We start from the raw sequence: 22,864 nt of genomic DNA, 5'->3' as shown, positions 1-22,864 counted from the left end.
GGGGCAGGCCTGATGGGTTAAAGGAGAATCCACAGGAAGAAAATGGAGAAATGGAGAACTTAGAAAATTGTTAGTTAAAAACAAAAAAGAAAAGAAAAAAAAAAATAGTTCGGGTGAGTGCCCGCTGTTCCCTTATCCTCCGCAACCCCTCTCCCCAACGCCGGCCTTTCTGGACTCCAGTCCAGGCTTTGCTCTGAGCCCGCAGCCCAGCGCAGCCCGGCCTCTGGCGAGAGCCAATCAGAGGGCGCCTCTCAGCACGTGGAGGAGAGAGACTCCAGAGCTCCGCGCCCGCGGCTCACTACACTTGTTACTGCTTGTCCTGAGCGCGGAGAGGGCGAGCTTGGGCTGCGGGCAGGGCGGGAGCCAGCAGCCAGCAACCGAGGGAGGCAGAGAGGCACAGAGATCGCAGTAATATCCATTACAACCAGCCATCTAACCCCACTCCCTAACACACATCCATCCACCCCACCCTCCAGGAGAGGCAGCCAGCGGCCCCGCTCTCTGCGTCCAGGGGAAAAAAACCCAGCCATGAGCAATCAGTACCAGGAGGAGGGCTGCTCCGAGAGGCCCGAGTGCAAAAGTAAATCTCCAACTTTGCTATCCTCCTACTGCATCGACAGCATCCTGGGCCGAAGGAGCCCATGCAAGATGCGGCTGCTGGGAGCCGCGCAGAGCCTGCCCGCCCCACTGGCCAGCCGCGCCGACCAGGAAAAGGCTGTGCAAGGTAAGGCTGCGCCCGCCAGGCACCTGCAAAGAGTGCTGGACACTGGTTTGGATGTTTGATGTTCGGAGCCAGGGGCCTGGGGTTATCAAGCTGGAGATGGATGACAGAGAACAACTCTGAGGCCTGGTGCCTCAAAGAGCAGCAAACATCTCGCTAGGGGCTGTCTCTCCCTTCCTCTCAGCTTCCTGATGCACAGGCCGAGCTTCGCTTTGGTGGGGGCTGGGGGGCTTAGAGTCTCAGAATTGGCCTTTAGGTCGTTTCAGTGCTTCCTTTGGTGGCCTTGGGGGTGCTCTGAAGAGGGGCCACCGGTCAGAAACAGCAGGTGCCGGGTGGACGCTTGTAACAACTTGAAGACAAGGACTCCTAAAGCTGTGAATAGGGGTGTTCAGGTAGACTGAGCCTTGGTCTCTCCTCTTTGGAAGATTTCTTTATTTGTAGTGCTCTCCACAACCCCCATCTGCCCCCAACCGTCCGCCCTTTTTTTCTTTTTTTTGATTGTAGTTTACTTGTGACCTTTTAAACCCAAGCTTTGTAGAAAACATCTCCCTGGGATTACCCAAATGCTCCTTATTGTATTTGAAATGTATGAAATGTGCGCTTCTGGGTGCTATGTTTTCTCTGCTGTGTTATTTTTTAAAAATAGAGTTGAAACATTTAAAAGGGTTTTTTTTTCTAAAATTAAAAATTCCAAAGCAACCGTCGTTTTGCCCCGAACCTGTTACGCTCAAGTTTCGCCTTGAGCTGCCCTCAGAAGTATCACAGGGAAAGAATTGTTGGTTTCTTTTTAAAATCCGAAAACCAGCGGTCCAGCCGCAGCGCCCCTTGGAAGACAGGAGCAAATGGCGGAGAAGGAGAAGTTTAAAATAAAACTGACTTTTTCCTTTTCTTTTTTTAGCCTGCAGTGGCACCTGTGCCAGGCGCTTCCTCGAAGGGATAGAGCGGCCTGTGCCTGTTGTGCCCCCCCCCGCCCCCTCCCAGGCCTTTCCGAGCCCATTTTCCCCAGGACGATTTTTCTTTGCCTTTCTGTGCTAGGAGCCCCCGTCCCCCGCCCGCGGCGGGCTGTTGCGGCAAGGCCCGCGCTCAGGGCCACTGGGCCGCTTCCTCAGTCCCCGCAGGGGTCGCCCACGGGCAGTGCCCCCTCTCGCCGGCCTGGGCCTGCGTGGCAGAGCAGCGGGCAGAGGTCTTGCGTAAAGTTTTCAGGGTGGTGATGATTTTTTTTAAAGTTGTTGAATGTTTTCAGATTCGTCCCTTGCCCTGAAATGGGGAGGGGAAAAAAGTGAGAGAGAGAGAGAGAGAGAGAGAGCGCGAGAGCGTGAGCGCAAAGGGAAAGAAAAAGAAAGGAAGAAAGGAAGAGGAGAGTGAGCGGGGAAAGCGCACAGAAAGGAGGGAAGGAAGGGCGAGAGGAGAAAGATGAGGAAAGAGCGTGAGAGACGGGTAGAGAAGGAAAGAGAAAAAGAGAAGGAAAATAAAAATGAAAGGAAGAGAGGGAAAGAAAAAGGTAAAGGAAGGAAAAAGGAAATGAAGGGAAGAGTGGGAGAGGGAAAGGAGAGATGAGAGGGACAGAGGAGGACAGAAGAAAAAAAGAGAGAAGGAAACAAAGAAAAAGCCTGAAAAGTGGGGAAGGGGGCGAAGGAGGTCCAAATCCGGGAGCGCGCGGGAGGGGGCCCGGGGCCTAGTGGCCGACAGAGCAGTGGTGGGTTGGCCTCCGGTGGCCGCTCCGGTGGGGACGCCGGGCTGGCTAGTGCGCTGACCGCTCTCCCTTGCCCGCAGGCTCCCCCAAGGGCAGCAGCGCCCCGTTCGAGGCTGAGCTCCACCTGCCGCCCAAGCTTCGGCGCCTGTACGGCCCGGGCGGGGGCCGCCTCCTCCAGGGCGCCGCGGCGGCGGCGGCGGCGGCCGCAGCAGCTGCTGCGGCGGCGGCCACGGCCACGGCGGGTCCGCGCGGGGAGGCCCCTCCGCCGCCGCCGCCAGCCGCGCGGCCCGGGGAGCGGCCGGACGGCGCGGGGGCTGCGGTGGCCGCCGCGGCCGCCGCGGCCGCGGCCTGGGACACGCTCAAGATCAGCCAGGCACCGCAGGTGAGCATCAGCCGCAGCAAGTCGTACCGCGAAAACGGGGCGCCCTTCGTGCCGCCACCGCCCGCGCTGGACGAGCTGGGTGGCCCGGGGGGCGCCGCGCACCCGGACGAGCGCCTCGGCGCGGCCAGCGGCCCCGGTGGCGCCCAGGCGGCGGGCGGCGGTACGGGCGCAGAGGACGACGAGGAGGAGCTGCTGGAGGATGAAGAGGACGAAGACGAGGAAGAGGAGCTGTTGGAGGACGACGAGGAGGAGCTGCTGGAGGACGACGCCCGCGCGCTGCTCAAGGAGCCCCGGCGCTGCGCCGTGGCCTCCACTGGCGGGGTGGCCGCCGCCGCCGCCGCCGCCGCCGCCGCGGCCGCCGCCGCCGTGGCCACCGAGGGAGGCGAGCTATCGCCCAAGGAGGAGCTCCTGCTGCACCCAGAGGACGCCGAGGGCAAGGACGGCGAGGACAGCGTGTGCCTGTCGGCGGGCAGCGATTCGGAGGAGGGGCTGCTGAAGCGCAAACAGCGGCGCTACCGCACCACGTTCACCAGCTACCAGCTGGAAGAACTGGAGCGGGCCTTCCAGAAGACGCACTACCCAGACGTCTTCACCAGGTACGCGAGAGGGGCGGGCGCGGCGGTAGCTCGGAGAGAGCGCCAGCGGGCCCCGGAGAGGGAAGGCGGGCGGGCGGGGGCCCCGGGTTCGGGGCAGGGACTTGGCTCTTGAACTCTACCCAGGTGTGTCCTCCCAGCGCACCCACCCCTACTCACAAAAAACTACGCCCACCCAACCCTACCCCTACTCCGCGCTTTAAGTTTGGACTGGGATCACTCCTTTCCTTCCCAAAGTCTCTCCAGTTTAATTTTTAAAATATTTTTTTGTCAAATTACAAGTTTTAGTTAGAGAAAAACAGCCTCTCCAAAGAGTGCCCGAAAGCGCCACCTTGGAGGCACGCGCTCCCCAGAGCACAGACGCCGGACCCCAGGCGCTGCGGTCGCGGCCAGGCCCCAGGCCAGGCTCAGGAAGCAAAAACAGGGGCTATTTTTGGCCGCTGTGTGGTGCGCGTTCGCCACCCCCGCCTGATGCCCCAGGAGCCTGGTGCGTATCAGTTACGCTGTTCGCTGTTCACAGTGAAGCTGGAGCCCGTGCCTGCGGAGAAGGCCTTTAAAAAGATTCCACTTCTGTCGTTTGAGGACTTCTGAAATAACGGGAGCAAGTCAGCACTGGGCAGGGTTTGGTATCTGCACATCGCGGGGGCAGCAGCCAGGGTCTTCCCCGCTCGTCCCTGTGCTCTCTTCGCACACGCGCGTTAAGCCCAGCACTCGTTTACTGTACGCGGGTTTACAGGGGCGGGCCGGGATTGCTGGCAGCCTGGCGGTCGGGAGACAACACGGCCCGGGGAGGGGGATTTTTCTCTTTGGACGGCTGTCCAGCCGGGGTGTTCCGCCTGGTCACGGTCCACTTTCCTCTTGCCGGACTGTTTGGGGAAAGAGGTGAGATGACTGGTTCATCCAACCTGGGGCGCTGGCCGGCGGTGGGGGAGGCTTCCTCTCCCACCGAAGGTCAAGGTCTGGGCTCAGACGTGGAGAGGAGCCAGGGGCAGGGCAAACTTCCCTCCGTGGGTAGGAAGAAACCGATGGGTATCTGCCTGGCGCAGCAGCTTGTCAAGCTCAGGCAGCTCCTTCGCTCAAGACGCGTGCAGCTTTTCCATCAGCGGTTTAGAAGCGGAAGGCTGGCCGCCCCTTTGAGCCGGAGGAGGAATCCCGGCTCAGAGCTCAGGAGGCCGGAGCCAACTCTAAAGTCACGCTGATCTGGCGAGTAATTGCCAAACTCTCTTAAGCAGTCATGAAAAAGAAGTGGCTCTGATGCCGGCAGGCACTACACTTGGTCCTCCCCTATACCATCCAGTCCCTCATCATCTTTAAAAAGAACATAAATTTCAAAATCGGTGTGTGCTACCAACTGGCTAAGTGGCCGCCCTGCTTTTTGCATTTGTGACACATGTGTGTTTCAAAAGAAGAAAATGATGAGGTATCGCTGGGCATCCAGGTCTGCCCTTTCTTAGCTTCTCCAGGGGGAACCAGCGTGCTGGAAGGCGAGCAGCTCCACTCCGGCAGCCTGTGCCCTCCTCTTTCCCACTGGGGGTTACCTAGAGTTCCTGGGCTCAGGTGGGGGAGCCCGCCACAAGTGTGGCTTTAGATTTGCTGGTGCTCACGGCAGCGGGAGGCAAGGGAAAGCGCTCGGTGACCCGGTTTCCTCTCCTGGCCCTGAAGTTCCAGGTGTGGACCTGTGCCCTGCGGGCAGTGCAGACCCGGGTCCCAGGCTGGGGTGGCCCCCAATCTTTCATAGTAGCGGGGGTAGAGCCAATTATTCTCTGGAGCTCATATTTTCGGTAAACAGGTCGTAAGCCATTTTACAGCATCTTAATGGTTTCCTATTTGCCTTAATTGTCGCAGTAATAACGGCAATGACGGGGTAGGGTTTCAGTTAAATTGACTTCCCCTGAGATGGGCAGGGTTTGTAGTGGGCACTGGAGTCAGGAGGTGCGCAGAATTTTGTTTAATCAAAAAATTACCCCACTGAACTCTTAACAAGCTTAACATATCTCCAGAGGGTAATGGGGAGTATGACCTAAGGCTCGAGGGAGGGAGGGAGAGGGGCGGGGGGGGGGGGAGAGATGGAGGGAAAGGCAAAGAGCTGGAGAGGGAGAGAGAGAGAAGGAGGGGGAGAATGGGGTGGGGGGAGGTAGAAAAAAATTTCAAGGCAGAAAGACACCAAGGGCAGGAAAATAATTTTTGGTTGAATACTGAGTTCTTCTCCCATGTAACATTAGGCCAGAACAGGCAGTAAGCATTGTGTGCATGTGTGTTTCTTGTACAACTCTGGCTTACGGGAGATTGAGGGGGAATCCGAGTACCAGTTAGGTTTATGGACTCAAGAAGCCACCCCTGTCACTCTTGAATATAGTATGATACAAGATAATATCTTATACCCAGCAATGTGTTGTGTGTTTTTTATGTTTTCAAACAGTAGGCATTTCGGTGGTGAAGGGCTCCTGAGGCCCATCTGTGTGGGGGTGAGGCAGGCAGCCAGGGGAGACCCTAATGGCGGAGGCCTGCCAGCAAGGGGAAGGTGGCTGAGAGGGCTTGCCGGAGCCTGCTGTGACCTCCTGTCTGTGTGTCGCTTTCTTATAGGGAGGAACTGGCCATGAGGCTGGATTTGACTGAGGCCCGAGTCCAGGTGAGCTGCACCAGCAGAGAGAGAGAGAGAGAGAGAGAGAGAGAGAGGAGGGAGGGGGAGGGGCAGGGAGGGGAGAAGAGTGGGGGGGGTGGATGAATTGGGGTGGGTTGAGACCCCTTCATAAAACGAAGAGAAGCAGAATCAGAAAAAAAAAAAAATCGACCCAAACACTCATGCACAAAAAGACGGAAATGTGAAGACCTGGGTTTGGAAGGGAAGGTTTCTGGGTTTGGGAGCCTTGAAGAAGGGGTCTAGGAGCAGAAGAGGGATTTCAGGGTCTCAGCACTGCAGTCAGGAGCCCCCCGGTTCCATGGCCCCTGTAGGAAACAATCGGAGGACTGACTTCTCCTGATTGAAATAATGGGATGGAGCATGGATTTGGTTGTTAGACAAATCCGCTCAGCTCCAAGCAGGTATTTGGCTGCGATTAAGTCTCCAATCGGGCTTCATAAAAGCCCACTTAGTGCTAGAACAAACAGGGCCATTTGAAGGCAAAATGCTGTTTGATTTCCCCTCCGCCCGCACAAGGAGCTGGCTAATGCTATTTGATTTCCCATTTTTTATAGCAATGAGCCCACATTGATCTAATAGGGAGTGAGTGCAATGCTATTAAAGGTGTTTGCAGCCCCATACCAGAGTGCATTTCCGAACCCAGGCCTCATAACCAAAGAGACGATCAACACTGGGCAGCCCCGATGGCCAACAGAAAACAGATGTCCCTGGGTTAGGAGCTGAGTGAATCACTTTACAGTCAAAATCAAGCGCTGATAAAGCACAATAAATTCCATATGGCTCATTTAATACACAACAGCTTCTTGCATTAGAGGGCTAATGATGAGGCCTGTCCCCTCCTTTCTGTTGACACATTTCTCCATTGTCAAACAGAGATGTGACAGCAACTCCGTATTTTCAGCTCAGGGGAACGAGTCGTGGGAAAGTTAAATAACTTTTAAAAAGAAAGAGAGCGCCCCCTCCCCTTCTCCTCTCTCCCTATTCACTGGAGAAGATGTAATTAAGTGAATATGAATTATTAGAGCCCTTTCGTTTACCTTTGGGGGGCCTCAGAGGTATTAATTCAATAATGAGGAATTGCAGGGGGACATCTTGATGATTGCAGTTGAGCCGGGAGAGACGATCTGTCTGTAAAAGGTTTCCACGTTCTTTGAGGGCATTCTGCCTCCCCTGCCCCCCTCCCCTCCTCCACTCCTTTCACTGCCATCGGAGAGTGGCGGATATTCTCGTCTAGACAGATTTGGATACACAAAAGCTGCCCACCCAGCCTGGTCCCATCTAGTCTTACTTTTCCAAGCCCCTCTGAATTTCTGCACTAGAGTGTTTCTCTAATTCACAAATAGATTGTTTGAGGGCTGTGGCATCTTATGGATGGCCCCCTTTTCAGTAGCGTTTGAAATAATCAACTGATGTGGATTCTCGACTTCTCTTGTCATAGGGGGCTGTCTAGAAGGCGAGCCCAGCTTAGCTCCCAGGGCTAGTAGGACAACTTCCAAGTGTGTATATATGAAAGGCACGGATGTCTTTCAATTAAAAAAAACACACCGAGCCCTCTGGGATCATTTACATTATATTTTCATATAACTCTGGAGAGTCCTGGAGTTCATTCTTAATTTTTAGACTCGTGTGCAGGCATCACCCCAAGCCTAAAAATATTAATGCCTTCAGGGGAGAAGGAGCATATCTTATTAGCTGTGGGTGTGATGAGCAGGTCACATAAAAATAATTTCATGCTTCTGGGAGTTATTTTTAGACTATGGTAGCTGCCACATCTCAGGTGAAGGTCTCTACTAAAACAGCTTTCTATTAACAATTAGGAAGATACCTTATGCTGGAAACCTCCCCCAAGCCTAGAACTGTCTTATTTAAATAACCTGTTTAAACCACATCCCGCAAAGAAATCAAGGACTTGTTAGCTCTGAAGATGTGTGAAGTCTACAGGTAGTCCGCGCTCTGATTTCTGTTGGTCCACGGTTTGCTGCATACCTGGGCCTGGCAGTCAGCGCCTTCCTGGCGGGAAGCAGGCCCCGCCGGAGCCCCCGCGGATGGCAGGCCACAGGCCCTATATTTCCTTTCCCAGAGAACTGCTCTACACTGTATGCTTGTTTGCTGGGGCAAACCCAGCTTTTCCTGCCCGCCCAGCTTTCCCCAAGCCCCAGAACCCAGCTTAGTGCTCTTAGGTGTTCAACAAATATTTCTGGAAAGAATAAATGAACCGCCTCCCCGAGATCCCCTTTTCAACACAGCGGGGGTTTTGCCAGCTCTTGGGTAAACCTGAAATAGGCGGGAACCGCTGACAGGCAACGGAGAGCCCATGTGTGTTCATCTCTGGGTGGCTGCCCACTGCCAAGAGTCCCAGGCTACGGCGAGCTTGCACATGCTTTACACGTTATACATTCCACACAGCAGTTTTAATATCACCATTTTACAGATTAGAAAACTGAGGCTGAGAGAGGTTTAAGCGACGTGTTTAAAGCTGCCCCGCAAGCAGATGGCCGAGGCGACGTTTAAACCTCGGTTTCACCCTCTCTAAACTCTCTGACCACTTTCTTCCAACTTGGAAAGGAACTAGGCTGTTTCAAATACGCGCTGCTGGAAAGGCTTTGCCGGCGGCCCCGTGTTTCCTGCTGGCTTTACGTTCGGGTTTGGCCCCAGAGGTGTCGTTGAATAGCCGGAGGCCAGAGAGGGGCGAGTGGGCTCCAGCCGCGGTGGAAAGAAGAAAGGGCCCCGCGGCACTGGGGTGGGGGGCGGGGAGGAGGCCGGGGCGCACCCCCAGCGCCCGCCGACCGCGGCTCTCTCCGCTTTGCAGGTCTGGTTCCAGAACCGTCGGGCGAAGTGGCGCAAGCGGGAGAAGGCGGGCGCGCAGACCCATCCTCCCGGGCTGCCCTTCCCCGGGCCGCTCTCGGCCACCCACCCGCTGAGCCCCTACCTGGACGCAAGCCCCTTCCCTCCGCACCACCCAGCGCTTGACTCGGCCTGGACGGCCGCCGCTGCCGCGGCTGCCGCCGCCTTCCCGAGCCTACCTCCGCCTCCAGGCTCGGCCAGCCTGCCGCCCAGCGGGGCGCCGCTGGGCCTGAGCACTTTCCTCGGAGCCGCTGTGTTCCGACACCCGGCCTTCATCAGCCCTGCGTTCGGCAGGTAACGCGCGGCCTCGGGGAGTCTGTCTGTCTGTCTGTCTGTCTCATACACACACGGAGGCTGGGGTCAGGGAGGAGGCCGGAGACAGGCCGCGGCCACGCACATCTTCGATCTTTGGCCAACCCGCAGAGATTTAGCCAAAGAAAATACTCTCTAATTTTGCCTCAGACAGTGTGGATCTCGAAGGGAATGACTTGGGACTGAGCAGCAAAGGGGAGGGTGGTGGCAGTAACAACCGCCCTGTCACCTGGGAGTGTTCAGTGAGAGCTGTACAAGTACCAGCTGAAGGCAGCAACCACTCAGGCCATAGCTGGTATGTGTGTAACGGTGCCCAGGTGTATCCTACGGAGGTGAGATGACTCCAGATTTTGCAAAAATCCTTCCCCATACCCCAAAGCCTGGCAGAGGAACACAGTTCTGGTTTCCACAGGAGCCCTGGAGCCACCAGCCCTCTGGGTGCAAAGAATTCTTTCTTCTTCCCCAGACTCTAACTTCTCTGTCACTCAAATGACCCGCTGCCAACCATACCCCCATATGTGCAACACCCCCCCCACCCTCACGGCAGCACAAGACAACGAAATAAAAGAAACAGTTCATCGTATATTATAATATCCTTTCTTTAAATGAGCATCGAATGGTGAAATAAAAAGTCTGTATAATCACCCAGACAAAGAAACAAAGGAGGGATGTATTAAGTTGGAAAGTGCAGTGAAAATAAAACTGAATGCAGCTTCAATGATCTCTCTTTGGGAGAACAAAGAAATAACAGATTCATCCAACTGCGCAGCCACTTAACAAAAATCATCTTAGAGAAAAGTTTCAAAAAAAGACAGTAAAAGTAGTTTCATGTAACGAACCGATAAAATAAACAGTGCACTGAAGTGTAGTTAGTGACTCAGTTTACCTATGGAACCGGGGCATCTTACACACCCCCTCTAGGCCACACTTCATTTTTTCTGGGAAAACAACTTTAAGTCCTGGGTCCCTTGAACCAACGCTACCCCCACCCCCTTTTCCTTCGGACAAGTGACTTGTAAAAGCTGGCAGACCATGGCTGGAGTACCAGACTTAGAGATTTGGAGCGGTTGCAAGAGGAGTGCGGTGGGGGTGGCATGAAGGGTGGAGTGTGACTTGGGATAAGTAGGAGGCTGTCCTCAATCCCTAGTGGGCTCATTTCTAATCGTGGAAACTCCGAGTTGGCACTGCGGGAGTTCGGAGCCAGAACCCTGGCAGGGGGGGGGGACATGAGGGGGTTTGGGGGTGGCGGGTGGCAGGGGGTGGGGGGGTGGCTCTGGCCTCAGCTGCAGGTCCGCTGTGTTGTGAGAAAGCGGGTGGAGGCGCCACAAGGAGCAATCCCGGCGCCGCCTGGAGTTGGTGGCGTGGACTGGGATCCCAGACTTGGGGTCCGAGGCTTGCACGTTGCCGTGCACCGCGAGCGCGCGGGGGGGGGTCGCGGGTTCGGGGTTCTCTGGGTAAGAGGCTGCGGGACGCAGGGAAGGCGATGGGGAAAGAGTGTTGCCGCGCCGGGACGCTGGGCGGCTGGCGGGTCAGAGCGGCCTGTCGAGCGGAAATCAACAGGCGGGCGCCCCCCACCCCCACCTCGCGGTCATTGGCTGGGCACTGGCGGCTCAGTCTGCCGCGGGAGGGTGGCCGTGTCGGCGGGAAGGCCAGCAAACCAGTCCAGCTTTTCCGAGCAAGAGGAGTCCCCGGCCAAGGCGCCCTAGGGAGAGTACAAAGTCTGCAGCATTAGTCTTGATCGGTTTTGATCCCACTTTCTCCCTTCTTTCTCTTTTTTACTTCTCCCTCCATCTCTCTTCTTTTCCTCTTTGTCTTTCTTTTCTCTCCTGGCCACTGGAGCTCCCGGCCTGAGAATACAGCCCCTTCTTATGCGAAAGCGCAGAATCCAGGCAATGGGGCCATTGGGTATTGGGCCACGGGACCTGCCTCCGCCCTGGATCAGATCCCCTCTGGATACCTGGCCCTTGGGCCTCGCCCCACCCCCGCCACACACCATCGGTTCCCTGCTCTAGTAAAGCCCTCTCAGAGCACCCTAGCCTCCCACCTGTACCCCAGCCCATGGCCCACCCTAGCCCTGCGGCTCAGGGCTGCTTCTGGCGGCGCCCGTCTGCACCCTCCTATGGCTTTCTGCTCCCCGCGTGGGAGGCGGCGGGAAATGCAGCCCGCCCGCCCCCCTCCCTGCCCCCTTGACCCCCCCCTTCCCCCGGCGCCGCGCTCAGCTCCCGAGGCCGTGACCGCGCTGTTTGCTCTCCCTGCAGGCTCTTTTCCACCATGGCCCCCCTGACCAGCGCGTCGACCGCGGCCGCGCTCCTGAGACAGCCCACGCCCGCCGTGGAGGGCGCGGTGGCCTCGGGCGCGCTGGCCGACCCGGCCACTGCGGCCGCAGACAGACGCGCCTCTAGCATAGCGGCGCTGAGGCTCAAGGCCAAGGAGCACGCCGCGCAGCTCACGCAGCTCAACATCCTGCCGGGCACCAGCACGGGCAAGGAGGTGTGCTAAAGGCTGCCCTCCACCCTCGCGCCCCGGGCGCACCCCGAAAGGTCACCTCACTCAGCACCACTCAAGACCAAATGGAAACAGAGGACCAGCACACTCCCAAGACGGCACTGAGAGAGCGCAGCCGCCTTCGCAGCAGCCTGGATGCGGGCAAGGCAGCCCCTGGCGCTACCGGACGTGGCACCTCCTCGGCTGGCTGTCCACCCGCCCCTGCCCCCTCCCCCGCCACTGCCAACCTCGCTCCCACTCGAACGCCCACTCTCTCCCGTTCTTACTTTGCTGAAAATATCGGAGAGGTTTTCTCTCCAAGACGCCTGGTATTGAAGTTAAAAAATTTAAAAACCCAACCTCTCTTCCTCCTGGCACCCCACTTAGCTTTTTCTTTTTTAACAGCATTTTGGCGCTCTAAGTTGATCTCCCAAGCGTGGGCCCCGGTGTGAAGCCAGGGCCAGGGAAGCGAACGCGAATCTGTAAGATAGCTAACAGTGCACTTAACAGAAAGGGGCGTCTTGTTCTTGTTCTCTTCTTTATCATACACCAACCAAGGTTTTTATATCAAACCAAAGGGAAATACTCTGCTAGAATATGGACTGTTGAAGTCACCAAACTGTGATTATTGATTCTGTACATACCATTGTTATTAAAAAAAAAAAAAAAGAACAGAGCTTTGTATATTTGAAATGTTATAACGCAATTGCACTCAGCGTGGTATGGTAAAAGTTTGTCCTCCTGTAGATTCTTACTGTGTTGTAGATACGGTAGGGTTCCTAGACAAATATTTATGTACTCAAGCCCTTTATTTAACTTATTAACTGTAGAGGCTTCCGAAACCTTCAAGATAAAGGCAATGGTACAGTACTTTTGTGTAATGTGTAATTGTTATCACTTTTCCTTGCTATCTAGTGGAGAAGTGTCACGCTCAAAATAAAAAAAAAAATTATATGTTTAACAAAAGGAAGTGTGAATGCTCTATGCAGGCGCTGTGGGGTCAGCACACTGGGGGCCCCCCAGAGGCCAGGGGTGGGTTCCAGCGCTCAGGCACCTTCTCAGTTTATCTGCGAGCGCGTTCTCCTGGCAGAGGCCCCAGGTTTGAATCTGATCCTCGAAGGCATTCGGGTTTCGTCCACGAGTTAAGGACGCCGCCGCAGCGCTTGCCGCCGCATCTTGCCTCCCCCGGGTCGTGCCGCAGCGGGAGCTGAGAGTGCGTGGCCACGGACGTGGGTTGGGCTGCATGGTGGGCGGTGGGTGGACTGTAGGCGTTGTTGACGGTGGAGATAGAAAGTTGAAGCGAGCAGGAGTCTTGGCTTGGAAGGTGAAGGAAACTGTTCGTGGAAAGTGCCACGTAGCAAGGAAGCGCGCAGTCCGAGATGACAGGTAATGGCGAGAGCAGGAAGCCGAGGCGCTGGCTTCCGAGGGGGCGGGCTCCACAGTGTATACCCACGGGGAGGAGGGTGTGTGTGTGCACGCGCGCGCGCGCGCGCGCGCCGGTGTGTGTGTGTGTGTGTGTGTGTGAAAGAGAGAGAGAGAGATGGGGAGAGGGAGAGAGAGAAGAACGCAGAAACAGTGATGGAAAGGCAGCGAGGGGTATCCAAGTGGCAGATCTTAACTCGACAAATGTCATTACATCACTTATCCAGGCATTGGCAAATGTATACGTTTAAAAAAATCTAAACAACTCAGGTTTCTTGAGGAGACCCGATCAGATTTGCAATCCGTAACCCCCTCGGCGCACTACTCCCTGCGCCGGAACCGTGGCTTCTCCCTCCCTCGCCTCGGCCCTTCCTGCGCCCCTCCCGGTGACCGCGGGGGAAGCCCGCCCGCGGGGGCTGGGTCTCGCCCATGCTCCCAGGGTGATGGGAAAGGGAAGAGAAGCTTAATTAGTTTCAATTTGTAGTAATTAGCGCGCCGGACCTTTGGGGAGAGGGGCAGGCTGGGGGTGGGGTGCCGCCGCGGCGTGACTACCGGGCTCGCGGAGCGGGTGCCAGCCGCCCCGCCAGGCCGTGGGCCAGTCGGGCGCCGCGGGGGGCGGGGGCGGGGGCGAGTCTCCGGGCCTGCCGTCCCGCTCGGCGCGCGCTCCCGGGCTGCGCCCCGCAGAAGGGGGGCGGGTCCCCTTGCGGCAGGGAGTGCAAGTGTGCGCGGCCTAGGGGCAGGTGCGGGGTCGGGCAGAGGTCGGCGGCAACTCGGGGGCGGATAACCCGCTCAGCAGCTGCCGCTCTCGGGCCCGGGTGCCCTCGGGTCGCCCCCCCCCCCCCCCGCCCGCCCCAGCGCTGAAATCCGGAGCCCCCGCCTGCTGGGAACTTTGGGGAAGGCGCCCACGGGCTTCGGGGCCGAGGCTGCTTTCCGGCCCTGGGCCGTCGGGTGGGGCCACCGCCGCCGAGCCCGGGCTCCGGACTCACAAGGACGGAGCTCGAAAGCAGAAGCCCGGCCTGGGGCCAGGGGGAGCGGGCCCTCCCACCACCTCTTTTCAGCCACTGCAGCCTCACACCCCTTTCTCGAGTTTAGCAGGCCAGGCGGGAACTTTCTAGGACGTCCCCTCGCGATCTGAGTGCCTCAAACCTCCAGACTCCACAGGATCTCCCGGTGTGAAGGCCCCTTTCCTGGGGTGGGCAGGGTTACTCCGGAGTTGGAGGTGGGGATAGGGGAGGGCAGGAGAAGAGGGAGTGAGTGAGGGAAAGGCTTTTTTTTTTTTTTTTTTTTTTTGGTGGTCAATATCAATTTTCCCTCGATTTTGGCTTTTTGTTTAGGTACGGCTTTTTTTCCTCTCTAGACTGCCAGTTGGATGTTATACGAGAAACAGTACCATTCTTCCTGTTAATGAACTCTTTTTTAAGTCATTTTTTCTCATTTGACCCTTCCATGGAGCAGAAGCAAATTGCGTGAAATTACCTCCAAGGATTACATTTATTACTGGCCAATGAGAACCCCTTGCCTTGTTTTACAAACTCTTAATCCTATGTCATTCTGATGCCACAAACAAGCCCGGTCCTGGGCCTCCTATTCTTTCAACTTTCCCCAGCTGGAGGGACCTCATTCTGCACTTAATATTCCCCATAAATATCACACGCTAAAGACCCCCTGACTTCCAGCAAGTCCACATTAAACATGTGACATGTCACGCATGACAAACCCTGAGTATCTTTTCAAAGCAGCATTAAAAGCAAAGAAACCAATTTTCTTCTCCTTCCAAACCTCCCCAAGTGCTGAATGATGGGGATTGGAAAGAGCCACTGGAGCGTACTTAGGGGGATTTTATGAGATTTTCCAGAATGATTTAATCTTATTGTGAGCATTATTAATGAATGGCAACCCAATTTGGCCCCAATATCTGGGAATGTAGTCACAATGCTGGGAGCGGCTGACCCCCCCCCCAAACCTTAAGCAAACCTCTTCCATCCTGGAGGACATGCCGAGCCCAGGGGAGTTCAGGAGAGCCCCAGCGATGGGGGCATGGCTGTCCCCTGTCACACCCAGGGCAGAATGCCCCACCACCTGCTTTCCCAGGGCCACCCCTACAGAATCCTGGGATGAGGGGTGATCGGGAGACTCTGTGGGAAGGGTGAGAGAAGGGGAAAGTTAACTTGCTACATTTTCAGACAGGCCCTGGAAGGAAAGGCAAGAAGGGATTAAGATTGTCATAGTATTATCAGAAGGTGCCCCTGTGTTCTTCTGTCACCAACCACCCATGGCCTGGAAGGCGGACGGTTGGGGTGGGGATCCTAGGTTTGTGGTGGGGAAGACGGAAGTTAGGTGAATTAGAGAGAGGGACTACTGGAGAAGGTTTGGGACTTGAAACTCAGAGTTCAGCTAAAGTCACCAGTATTGGCCCCAGCCAGTTTCCCATTTTTCCCCCCTTCCTATTAGCCCACTCCTCTCCCTAATCAGGGCAAACATTTATTACTGTTGTTTTGGATTTGTACAACCCAGACACAAGGCACCCACAGTCCTCCTTTTCATATCATTTTGAGTGTAGCGATCTTACTGGATTAGAAGAGGGGGCCGATGTTAGAGGGAAGAAAAGTATACACGGGTCCGTTGAGGTTGCATTTAGAGGGCAAAAAAATGTGTACGTGAGCATGTGTGCATGTGTATACACAACAGTGTGTGTGGATGGAGGGGGTCTTTAACGGGGCCTAAGAGGGTATTTTGGAACCCTGAGTCCCAGGGAGGAGGAACTGCGTATTTCACTGCCAGTGGCAGGCTGGCTGGAGGTGGGGAGTAGGAAACCCGCTACCTGCCATGGTGGTGGGGGGGGGGAGAATTTTTCAAAGGAAAAAAGTTGTGTTGTCTCTGGACGTTATTAACGGTCCACTTTGAAGTATACATTTTTTCCTTTAAAGAAAAGGGAGCGATTACCAGTTATACATTACGAAATGTCATTCAGTCATTTTTATTCAATTCTCCGGAAATCTTCGTAAAAGCCTGAATCATACTTCTGCAAGCAGCAATTTTGTTAATCCAGGGGGTTATTACTCTGGGCCCTTATTAGGTTCTACACCACTGCCAAGCAATCCTATAACCCTCTCAAAAGAAGTTTACCTCCCTGTTATAAAACCAGTAGTGGTATTTATACTGTGCAATAATTAGTGTATTACTTGAATCCACTAACACGTTCATTTTATCTCCGCACAAAACCTCTAGTCTGCTTATAGAAAGCTTGTGCCTCCTTTGGTGCTGGTAAAGTGGTGAAAGAGTGAATTGAAGGCTGGTTGCACTTTCTCCTTTTGCCTCGCCTTAATTCCCATCTCTTTTTGCTCTCATCCAATTAGCACAGTGTATTAAGCGGTTTATCATCTCATAGTCAGCTATTGAGAGAAACAAGGCGAGCACTTTGCAATAGAACCTGCGCTCCTTTGACACCCTCAGGTACTTACATATTCCACTGTGCTATGAATAATAGAGGAAGAATGGAGCGCTAATTCCCTCATCAAAGAATGCCTTGTCTGCTGCTTTGCTCAACAACACCATTCTGATCAAAAGAAAAGCAATAAAGCTTAGCATAACAAAACGAAACCTACTTATTAGCTTAGTGGTTAAATTAATGCAGAGCCGCTGCTATTCAAAACCAAGGTTTGAAAACAGCCTCCAACAACCTGATAATGCTGCCTTCGGGATGAAGGAATTTTAATCTGAAATTTGAGGCTGGCTCAGATGAGTTAATCTATTAAACTGCTATAAGGAAGCTCCACGGCAAAGCGTTCAATTAAGAAATATTTAGGTGAGGGGAGAGAGAATGAGGGAGACAGAGAGAGAGACAGAGAGAGACAGAGAGAGACAGGGAGGGAAAGCAAGGTGGCTTGAAGTTTCGGATGGGAGCACAGGATGGAGGGGCTGGGGGAGTCTGACCAGAGGGTCTGGGGCTTAGCTTAGTGTGCTTTTCTTAAGCCCCTGACACAAGATAGGGAGGTGTGTTTCTGGAGTTTCCTTGATCTTTGCATCTCCTGCCAAACGAATTTAAATGCTGCCTTGGGAAAGGCATGTTGGTGCGCGCGTGTGTTGGAGGTTAAGAGGTGGGGATGGGCACGAGAAGGGAGCAGCGGGCGAAGGGCAGTGAATTCATCCCCGTCCCATAGCCCTCCCGGAACCCCCGTCTGGGAACTCTGATAAGCCCCCAAGTCTTGGGGAAGAGTCATAAGATTAACTCCGTCTGTTTCCTGGACAAATTAAAATCTTGAGCATGATCTCTGAAGGGTTTTCGACTTCTGGCCTCCCTTTTGCTCCCTTTAAATGAAGGCGAGCTGAGGGGTAGCCAGTGGTGTCCCAGGCAGATGTGCGCCCTGTGGGCAGATCCCACTGCTTCTGTTCAACAGGAGAGGTGCCCTTCCCGGAGGCATGGGACCCTGAGAGGAGCAAGGGTGCTTTTAGGGTACCGTTTCCCAACTGACCCACATAAAAGTCAGCCTAGAGGTTTAGTCTGGCCCAGCGTTCAAAATTTTATTTAAAAAAAAATTGGTTGCCAAGGCTTCAAACTTGAGCCTCTCTACGGAATATCGGGATTCCTGGCTTCTCTTGAAAACCGGATCATGGGGCCACCCTGGGCTCCAGGCCTTCCAGCACCACCGAGTACCCTCTGCCCTCTCTGGACAGGACGTGCCAACTCTGGTCCACCACAGTCTCTGCCATTCTGGCGTGTGAGGCCGGCTCGTTTCAGCTGCTCAGTGTTAGCATTGAGCTTAAGATCCTCGCCCAACAGCCTGTGGTGGAGACACGTAGGTAGGTTCCCCCTTGCAAAGACGTGGGTGGCATTTCTGCACCCATCCTACCCACTGCCCTACCAACTGACAAAAACCAAGGGCTAGAAACCTTTCTCGGAGAAGAGGGAGTGCTAGTGAAAAGTGAGCGCTTCTCCGGTGTTCTGATAGAGTCACTGGAATTCTTAATCAAAGTTGCAGTTTCGATTTTCTGTAAAATTCTGGACTCTCTATGTGCCTCCCAGAAAAGCCCCTCCACTAACCTGGAGTTCCACATCTGAACAGGAAAGCATCTATGGCGGGGCACCTGGCTGGCTCAGTGGGTTAAGCGGCTGCCTTTGGCTGGCTTGGGTCATGATCCCTGGGGGTGCTGGGATCCAGCAGCAGCAACCTCGCCCCACTCCCAGGCTGGGCTCCCTGTTCAGGGGGAGCCTGCTTCTCCCTCTCCCTCTGTCCCTTCACCCACTTGTTCTTTCTCTCTCTCAAGTGAATGGATAAAATCTTTTGAGAGAGAGAGAGAGAGAGAGAGAGAGAGAAAGCATCTATGGCTCCACGAGCTATTCCTGGGCCTCGGCCACACTGGCTCTAACTTTCTCTAGCCTTGCTACAGTAGCAGGTCCTGACCTCACGGTGCTTGCCAGCTAGATGCAGAGACGAGAAACAGAGCGATAAGAAGTTATTTGAGCATCTTGGAGTTTCTTGATGACCAAGTTCAGGATAACTGTCTTATTTGTATTTACCATAAACCCAGGTTCCAGAAACCAAGGAAAATGCGCCTTCTCTTCAGAAAGCAGTGTGGAGGCATGGGCTCCAGAAACACACACTGGAGAACCATCTCCAGAACTTTACGTGACAGAAACAATGAAGACCACACTTACTCCCCCCACTTTGCTGAAGCAATGTGGCTGCTCTCACTTGTGACAGGCTGCGGAGCCCGAGGTGCCAAGGCTTTCACTAATTAAGCGACGGGGCCCTACACCCAAAGTGTCTCTGCTTGGACCCTTATACAGAGGACAAAGTGAGGGAGAGGAAAGAGAAAGCAAAGCAAGACAGAAGATGGTATCATCTCCACTGTTTTCACAAGGGGATTCACTAGTGTCTGTGCTGAGCGACCTTTCTCCTGTGAGGGGCCTTTCTCCCAAGAGCCACTGGGTCTCGTTCTCCAAAAATAGATACCACTGGGCTCTTGGCTTAGCTCTCTGGCTGTCCAAGTCAGCAAAGCACATGAGAAACCTTACTTCATCTCTTAAATGATCCGAGGTCCACAGGAATTCTCCCAAATGCTACTCAGAACATTTGGACAAACATCACTTGGGCATCTTGGAGCTGATTTCGAACCGGGCTGAGGTTTGGGAAGGGGCTGGCCTCCAGTCATCCCTTACTCCTGGCTGCCACCTCTAGCCAACACTTTGCACCTGACAAAGATTCACTGCAACTGCTTTCCTTTCAGAAAACTTTATTTAAGCAGGGGACAGGGAGAGGGGATGGAAGCACAACATATTTTTCTTGTAGAAAAACAGGTAGACATTTAAAAAAATATATAGCACAGTGTACAGGGAAAATAGATTCTGTTAGTATAATCTCACACATACTGTAAGAATGGAAAGACTGCTATCTTGAAATACATTTGGCTTCCGGCAAAGAGGCACCACTGTGAAGAAATGAAAGGGGGGAAAAAAAAAGCGAAACAGAAAAAACCAAAACAGCACTGGGGCTAATTCGCCAAACCTCTTCCCAATTTCTTCTGAACACAACACAGTGATCCTTTCCCCAACCTCTACACATTTTAAAGGAAATGTTATAGGATATCAAATTATTTTAAATGTGTCTTCCTACTATATAAACCTTACCTGGACTTTCTAGTTAAGGGGGAAAAGAAGGAATGTGAGTGTAAAACACCTGCCCAGTACGGGTGTGCACGGGCAGCTCTGGGCCCATTGAATAAACAAGTAAGCTCTCTTTAATCTATTTAGTCAACACAAGGCTTCTCCATCTCCCCCCTCAGCTACCTATATAAAAGCCAAGACTGAAAAGGACAGCCACTCCTGAAGCCAGAGGCTGGGGCAACAGTTGGGTTCAGACTGGGTTTAATTGGCGTGTGAAAAGGCAAAATGTTAGCGCTCCTACCAGGCTTCATAAATCTCTCTCTCTGGGGGCATCTCTGCTGAAGGCCCTGGGGCAAAGCCTGGGGTCCCCTGCATTCCAGCCACTCTCAATTAATTTCTCGTCCCTCACCAGCCCCTCCCCTCGAAACCCAGTCCTAAATACGAAGCAGCCAGCTCTTCAGCCACTTTGCAGTGGGCTCTAGGCTGTGTTTCAGTAGTTGGGGTCATACTACGACAGGAAGTCTCTTCCGATGTGCTCTGCTGCTTGGCAGGCGAACGACTGTTGCGGTCCCGGGTCTCCCGGTCCCCGTCAGTAATGCCCCTCCCAAGCCCCATGCGCACAAACAGGAGATGCGGTGGTCCTAAATGAGACGTGATGGCCGAGAAGCAGGTAGGGTCTGGAGGAGGTGGTGCAGTGGCCAGGAAGCCGGGCGTCTGTCTTCACCCACCCAGGCTGCCCCTTCTGGGGTGCCCTCACGGCCTCACGGCACAGTCGGCGAAGAGTTTGCTGAGGTTCACTTCAGAGTAGCCACTTCGGGCCAAGAACTGCTCTGCAGTGTTCTTGAGTTTTTGGTAGTCCTGACGAACTTTGGGGGTAAAAAACTTCTTCCACTTATCTAAAAAGAAATAAAAATAAAAGATTTACAAGTTTCAGAGGTAGTGTCTTTAAAGACCATTGACTATTTACTGGTCAAGCACTAGAGAAGAGGGCGCAGATTCGGTTTGCAGTTCTCAGATGTCTCAGATGTCCTCATGCTCCCGTGGCTGGTCTACACCCGGGGCCAGTCCCATGCAGGGGGTGGGTGAGGCCCCTAGATTCCTCTGTGGGAGCCTTTCTTCCTCTGCCCTGCCTGCCACTGCTCACCACCTAGCTGACACAGCGCCCTGTGGGACAGGCAGGGTTCCGCTCTAGTGATGCGAGCCGCAGGTGCAGGCCGGGCTGCGGCCACCAAGGTGAAGCCAGCCTGTGGCCAGCACTCCCGCAGCGCTGCCCAGCACATGCGCGCAACCGTGTGCGAGGTATGGACGCGGCAGCAAAGACTTCGTCTCGAAGGAAGCCAGAGCCTCCTGGAGCTAAGTCCCTGGAGCAGCTGGGCCCAGTTGGCTTTCAGGCCCTTTGGTCTGTGTCCCTGTGCAACACAAAACGCCTCTGTTGACAGAGGTAAGGGGTAGGCTGTCCAGAGAGCACCTGTCCATTGGTAAGACTCCTTCTTCTTTGTCCATACTGTATGCCTGTGAACTCTGGGTATGCAGCGGCCGGTCCTCTGTCTCCTGCCGCTGTTACCCATTCATCTCTAGCCTTCCCATTCTGAGAAGGGCTCTACCAGCCAGAGAGGAGAGGCTTCCTTTCCTTCCCCAGAGCCTGCTACCTCTGCCCTTGGTTCATTTAAAGGAGCAGTAAGGGCCGAGACACGGAGGTCTGATCTTTTGAGGATAAGGGTGATCCCTGGGGGGGGGGGGGGCTTCCTGGATGCTTTAGATGACACAGTTTTAGTTCAGAGCTGCGCAGGAACCCCTTAAGGTGTTTGGAAAGGCCGACATTTATTTATTTATTTAGGATCCCCATTTGCTGGCTGAAGGTGGGTGGTTAAGTCACTCACCCCGGGACACACAGCTGGAAATCTGGGATGAAGAAATGCAAGCCCAGGTATCCAGAAGCCCAAGCCCACAGTGGGGAGGACTGCGTGCCGGCGCCCAGAATGAGATGCGCAGGCCCCCAGATGCCGGCCTGTGCCAAGTCAGGCTGCCCAGTGCCCCGGAACAGGAAAGTATCAGGAAGGAAACACGGAAGGGAGTGCACATCAACCACAGAAAGAAAAACCCCACTGCAACAACAGAGCAACACTGAAATCTACAAAACACCCAGAAAACTAAAGCTGGGTCTCCAGATTTTTGTTCCTTAGCTACAAGTTCCCATTTGTTCCCTGCAACCTTTTCTAAATTACATCAATTGCCTTTCAAGAAACAACAACAAGAAGTTTTGTGGCGAGGATTTAAATGCCCAATGGGGGTGGAAAAAGAGGGCTGAGGAGCAAGCGAGAGAGGGAGGCACCGGCAGCCGACTACAGAAAGACACTGTGAAAGTTCTAATTATCGGAGTCTGGGAATCTGCCACAATGGCCCCGAGCACGGTGGCGGCCGCCTCCCCGCAGGCCAGAGCGGCGGCCCGCGCCCCGTGCATGTGAATGACACACGCGCAGGTGCTGACTGGGGGCGCACATTTCAAGAGCCGCCGGAATCCGGGGCAGGGGAGGAAGGGAGAGGGCCTCGCTCCTGATGTGTTTACCTCCTCTGCTGATGGGATATTGACTTTTCCCACCAGGTTGGTTAGAAAGGGGACTATTTACGCTGCCACACAGCAGAGTTAGAATGACAACCAGCGTCACTCGGTGCTCTTCTTCGGAAAAGATGAGTGTGACCGCCAGCATATCCCATAGCCGGTCAATACAGCTAAGGCACCACTGCACGCCAGTTGGACATGCAGATAAAAGCTCCCACTTGCTTCCCCAGTGAGAATTTAATCAATAACATATGGAAGGTCTTCTAGGAAACAGAACTGCACGAGCTGGCACAGGCGCGCCAGAGCGGGGAGTGGGGGTGGGGAGGGAGGGCTCACCCCTTCTTTGTGCTTATTCTTGGCCCCCTTCAGGCACCTAGGCCCCCTACATTAGGCTTCGCATGAAACTGCTCTCCTGTTTCCTTTACTGCTACGCCCACCACAGTAGAACTCAAGGGAAAATACCAGTGTTAAATGGTGGAAACCAGTTAATGTGGCGAGGAGCACGTGATTCCTTCTCCCTGCTCTGGTTTTGGGAGTCGGTAAAGAGGCCACTGACACAGGCACAGCAGGTCAGGCACCCAATGACAACAACTGTTAAGAGATTCCAA

The 22,864-nt window shown here is 54.4% G+C and overlaps 2 protein-coding genes across 3 annotated transcripts in view; one reads left to right on the top strand and one right to left on the bottom strand.

Moving 5' to 3' along the window:
• Positions 1-250: 250 nt before the first annotated feature.
• On the top strand, positions 251-12,540 carry ARX (aristaless related homeobox). Its single transcript, XM_045089425.1, has 5 exons — positions 251-724; positions 2,495-3,392; positions 5,973-6,018; positions 8,840-9,168; positions 11,445-12,540. The coding sequence occupies exons 1-5, from the start codon at positions 529-531 to the stop codon at positions 11,683-11,685; spliced, it is 1,710 nt and encodes a 569-aa protein (XP_044945360.1). The 5' UTR covers positions 251-528; the 3' UTR covers positions 11,686-12,540.
• A 6,769-nt stretch (positions 12,541-19,309) lies between these two features.
• POLA1 (DNA polymerase alpha 1, catalytic subunit) overlaps positions 19,310-22,864 on the bottom strand; it is a 307,449-nt gene continuing 303,894 nt past the window's right edge. For both annotated transcript variants that reach the window (XM_045089421.1, XM_004769147.3), the window contains one exon: positions 19,310-20,592. In XM_045089421.1, coding sequence (XP_044945356.1) covers positions 20,450-20,592 — 143 coding nt within the window. In that variant the 3' untranslated portion in view covers positions 19,310-20,449. The remainder of the gene's footprint in view (positions 20,593-22,864) is intronic.

This window comes from Mustela putorius, unplaced genomic scaffold, assembly GCF_011764305.1.
Source record: "Mustela putorius furo isolate JIRA1106 unplaced genomic scaffold, ASM1176430v1.1 tig00003836_pilon_pilon_pilon, whole genome shotgun sequence".
In the NCBI taxonomy this organism is placed as follows: Eukaryota; Metazoa; Chordata; class Mammalia; order Carnivora; family Mustelidae; genus Mustela; species Mustela putorius.
The sequence above is the reverse complement of the archived record's forward strand: the minus strand, read 5'-3'. Positions and strand labels throughout refer to the sequence as shown.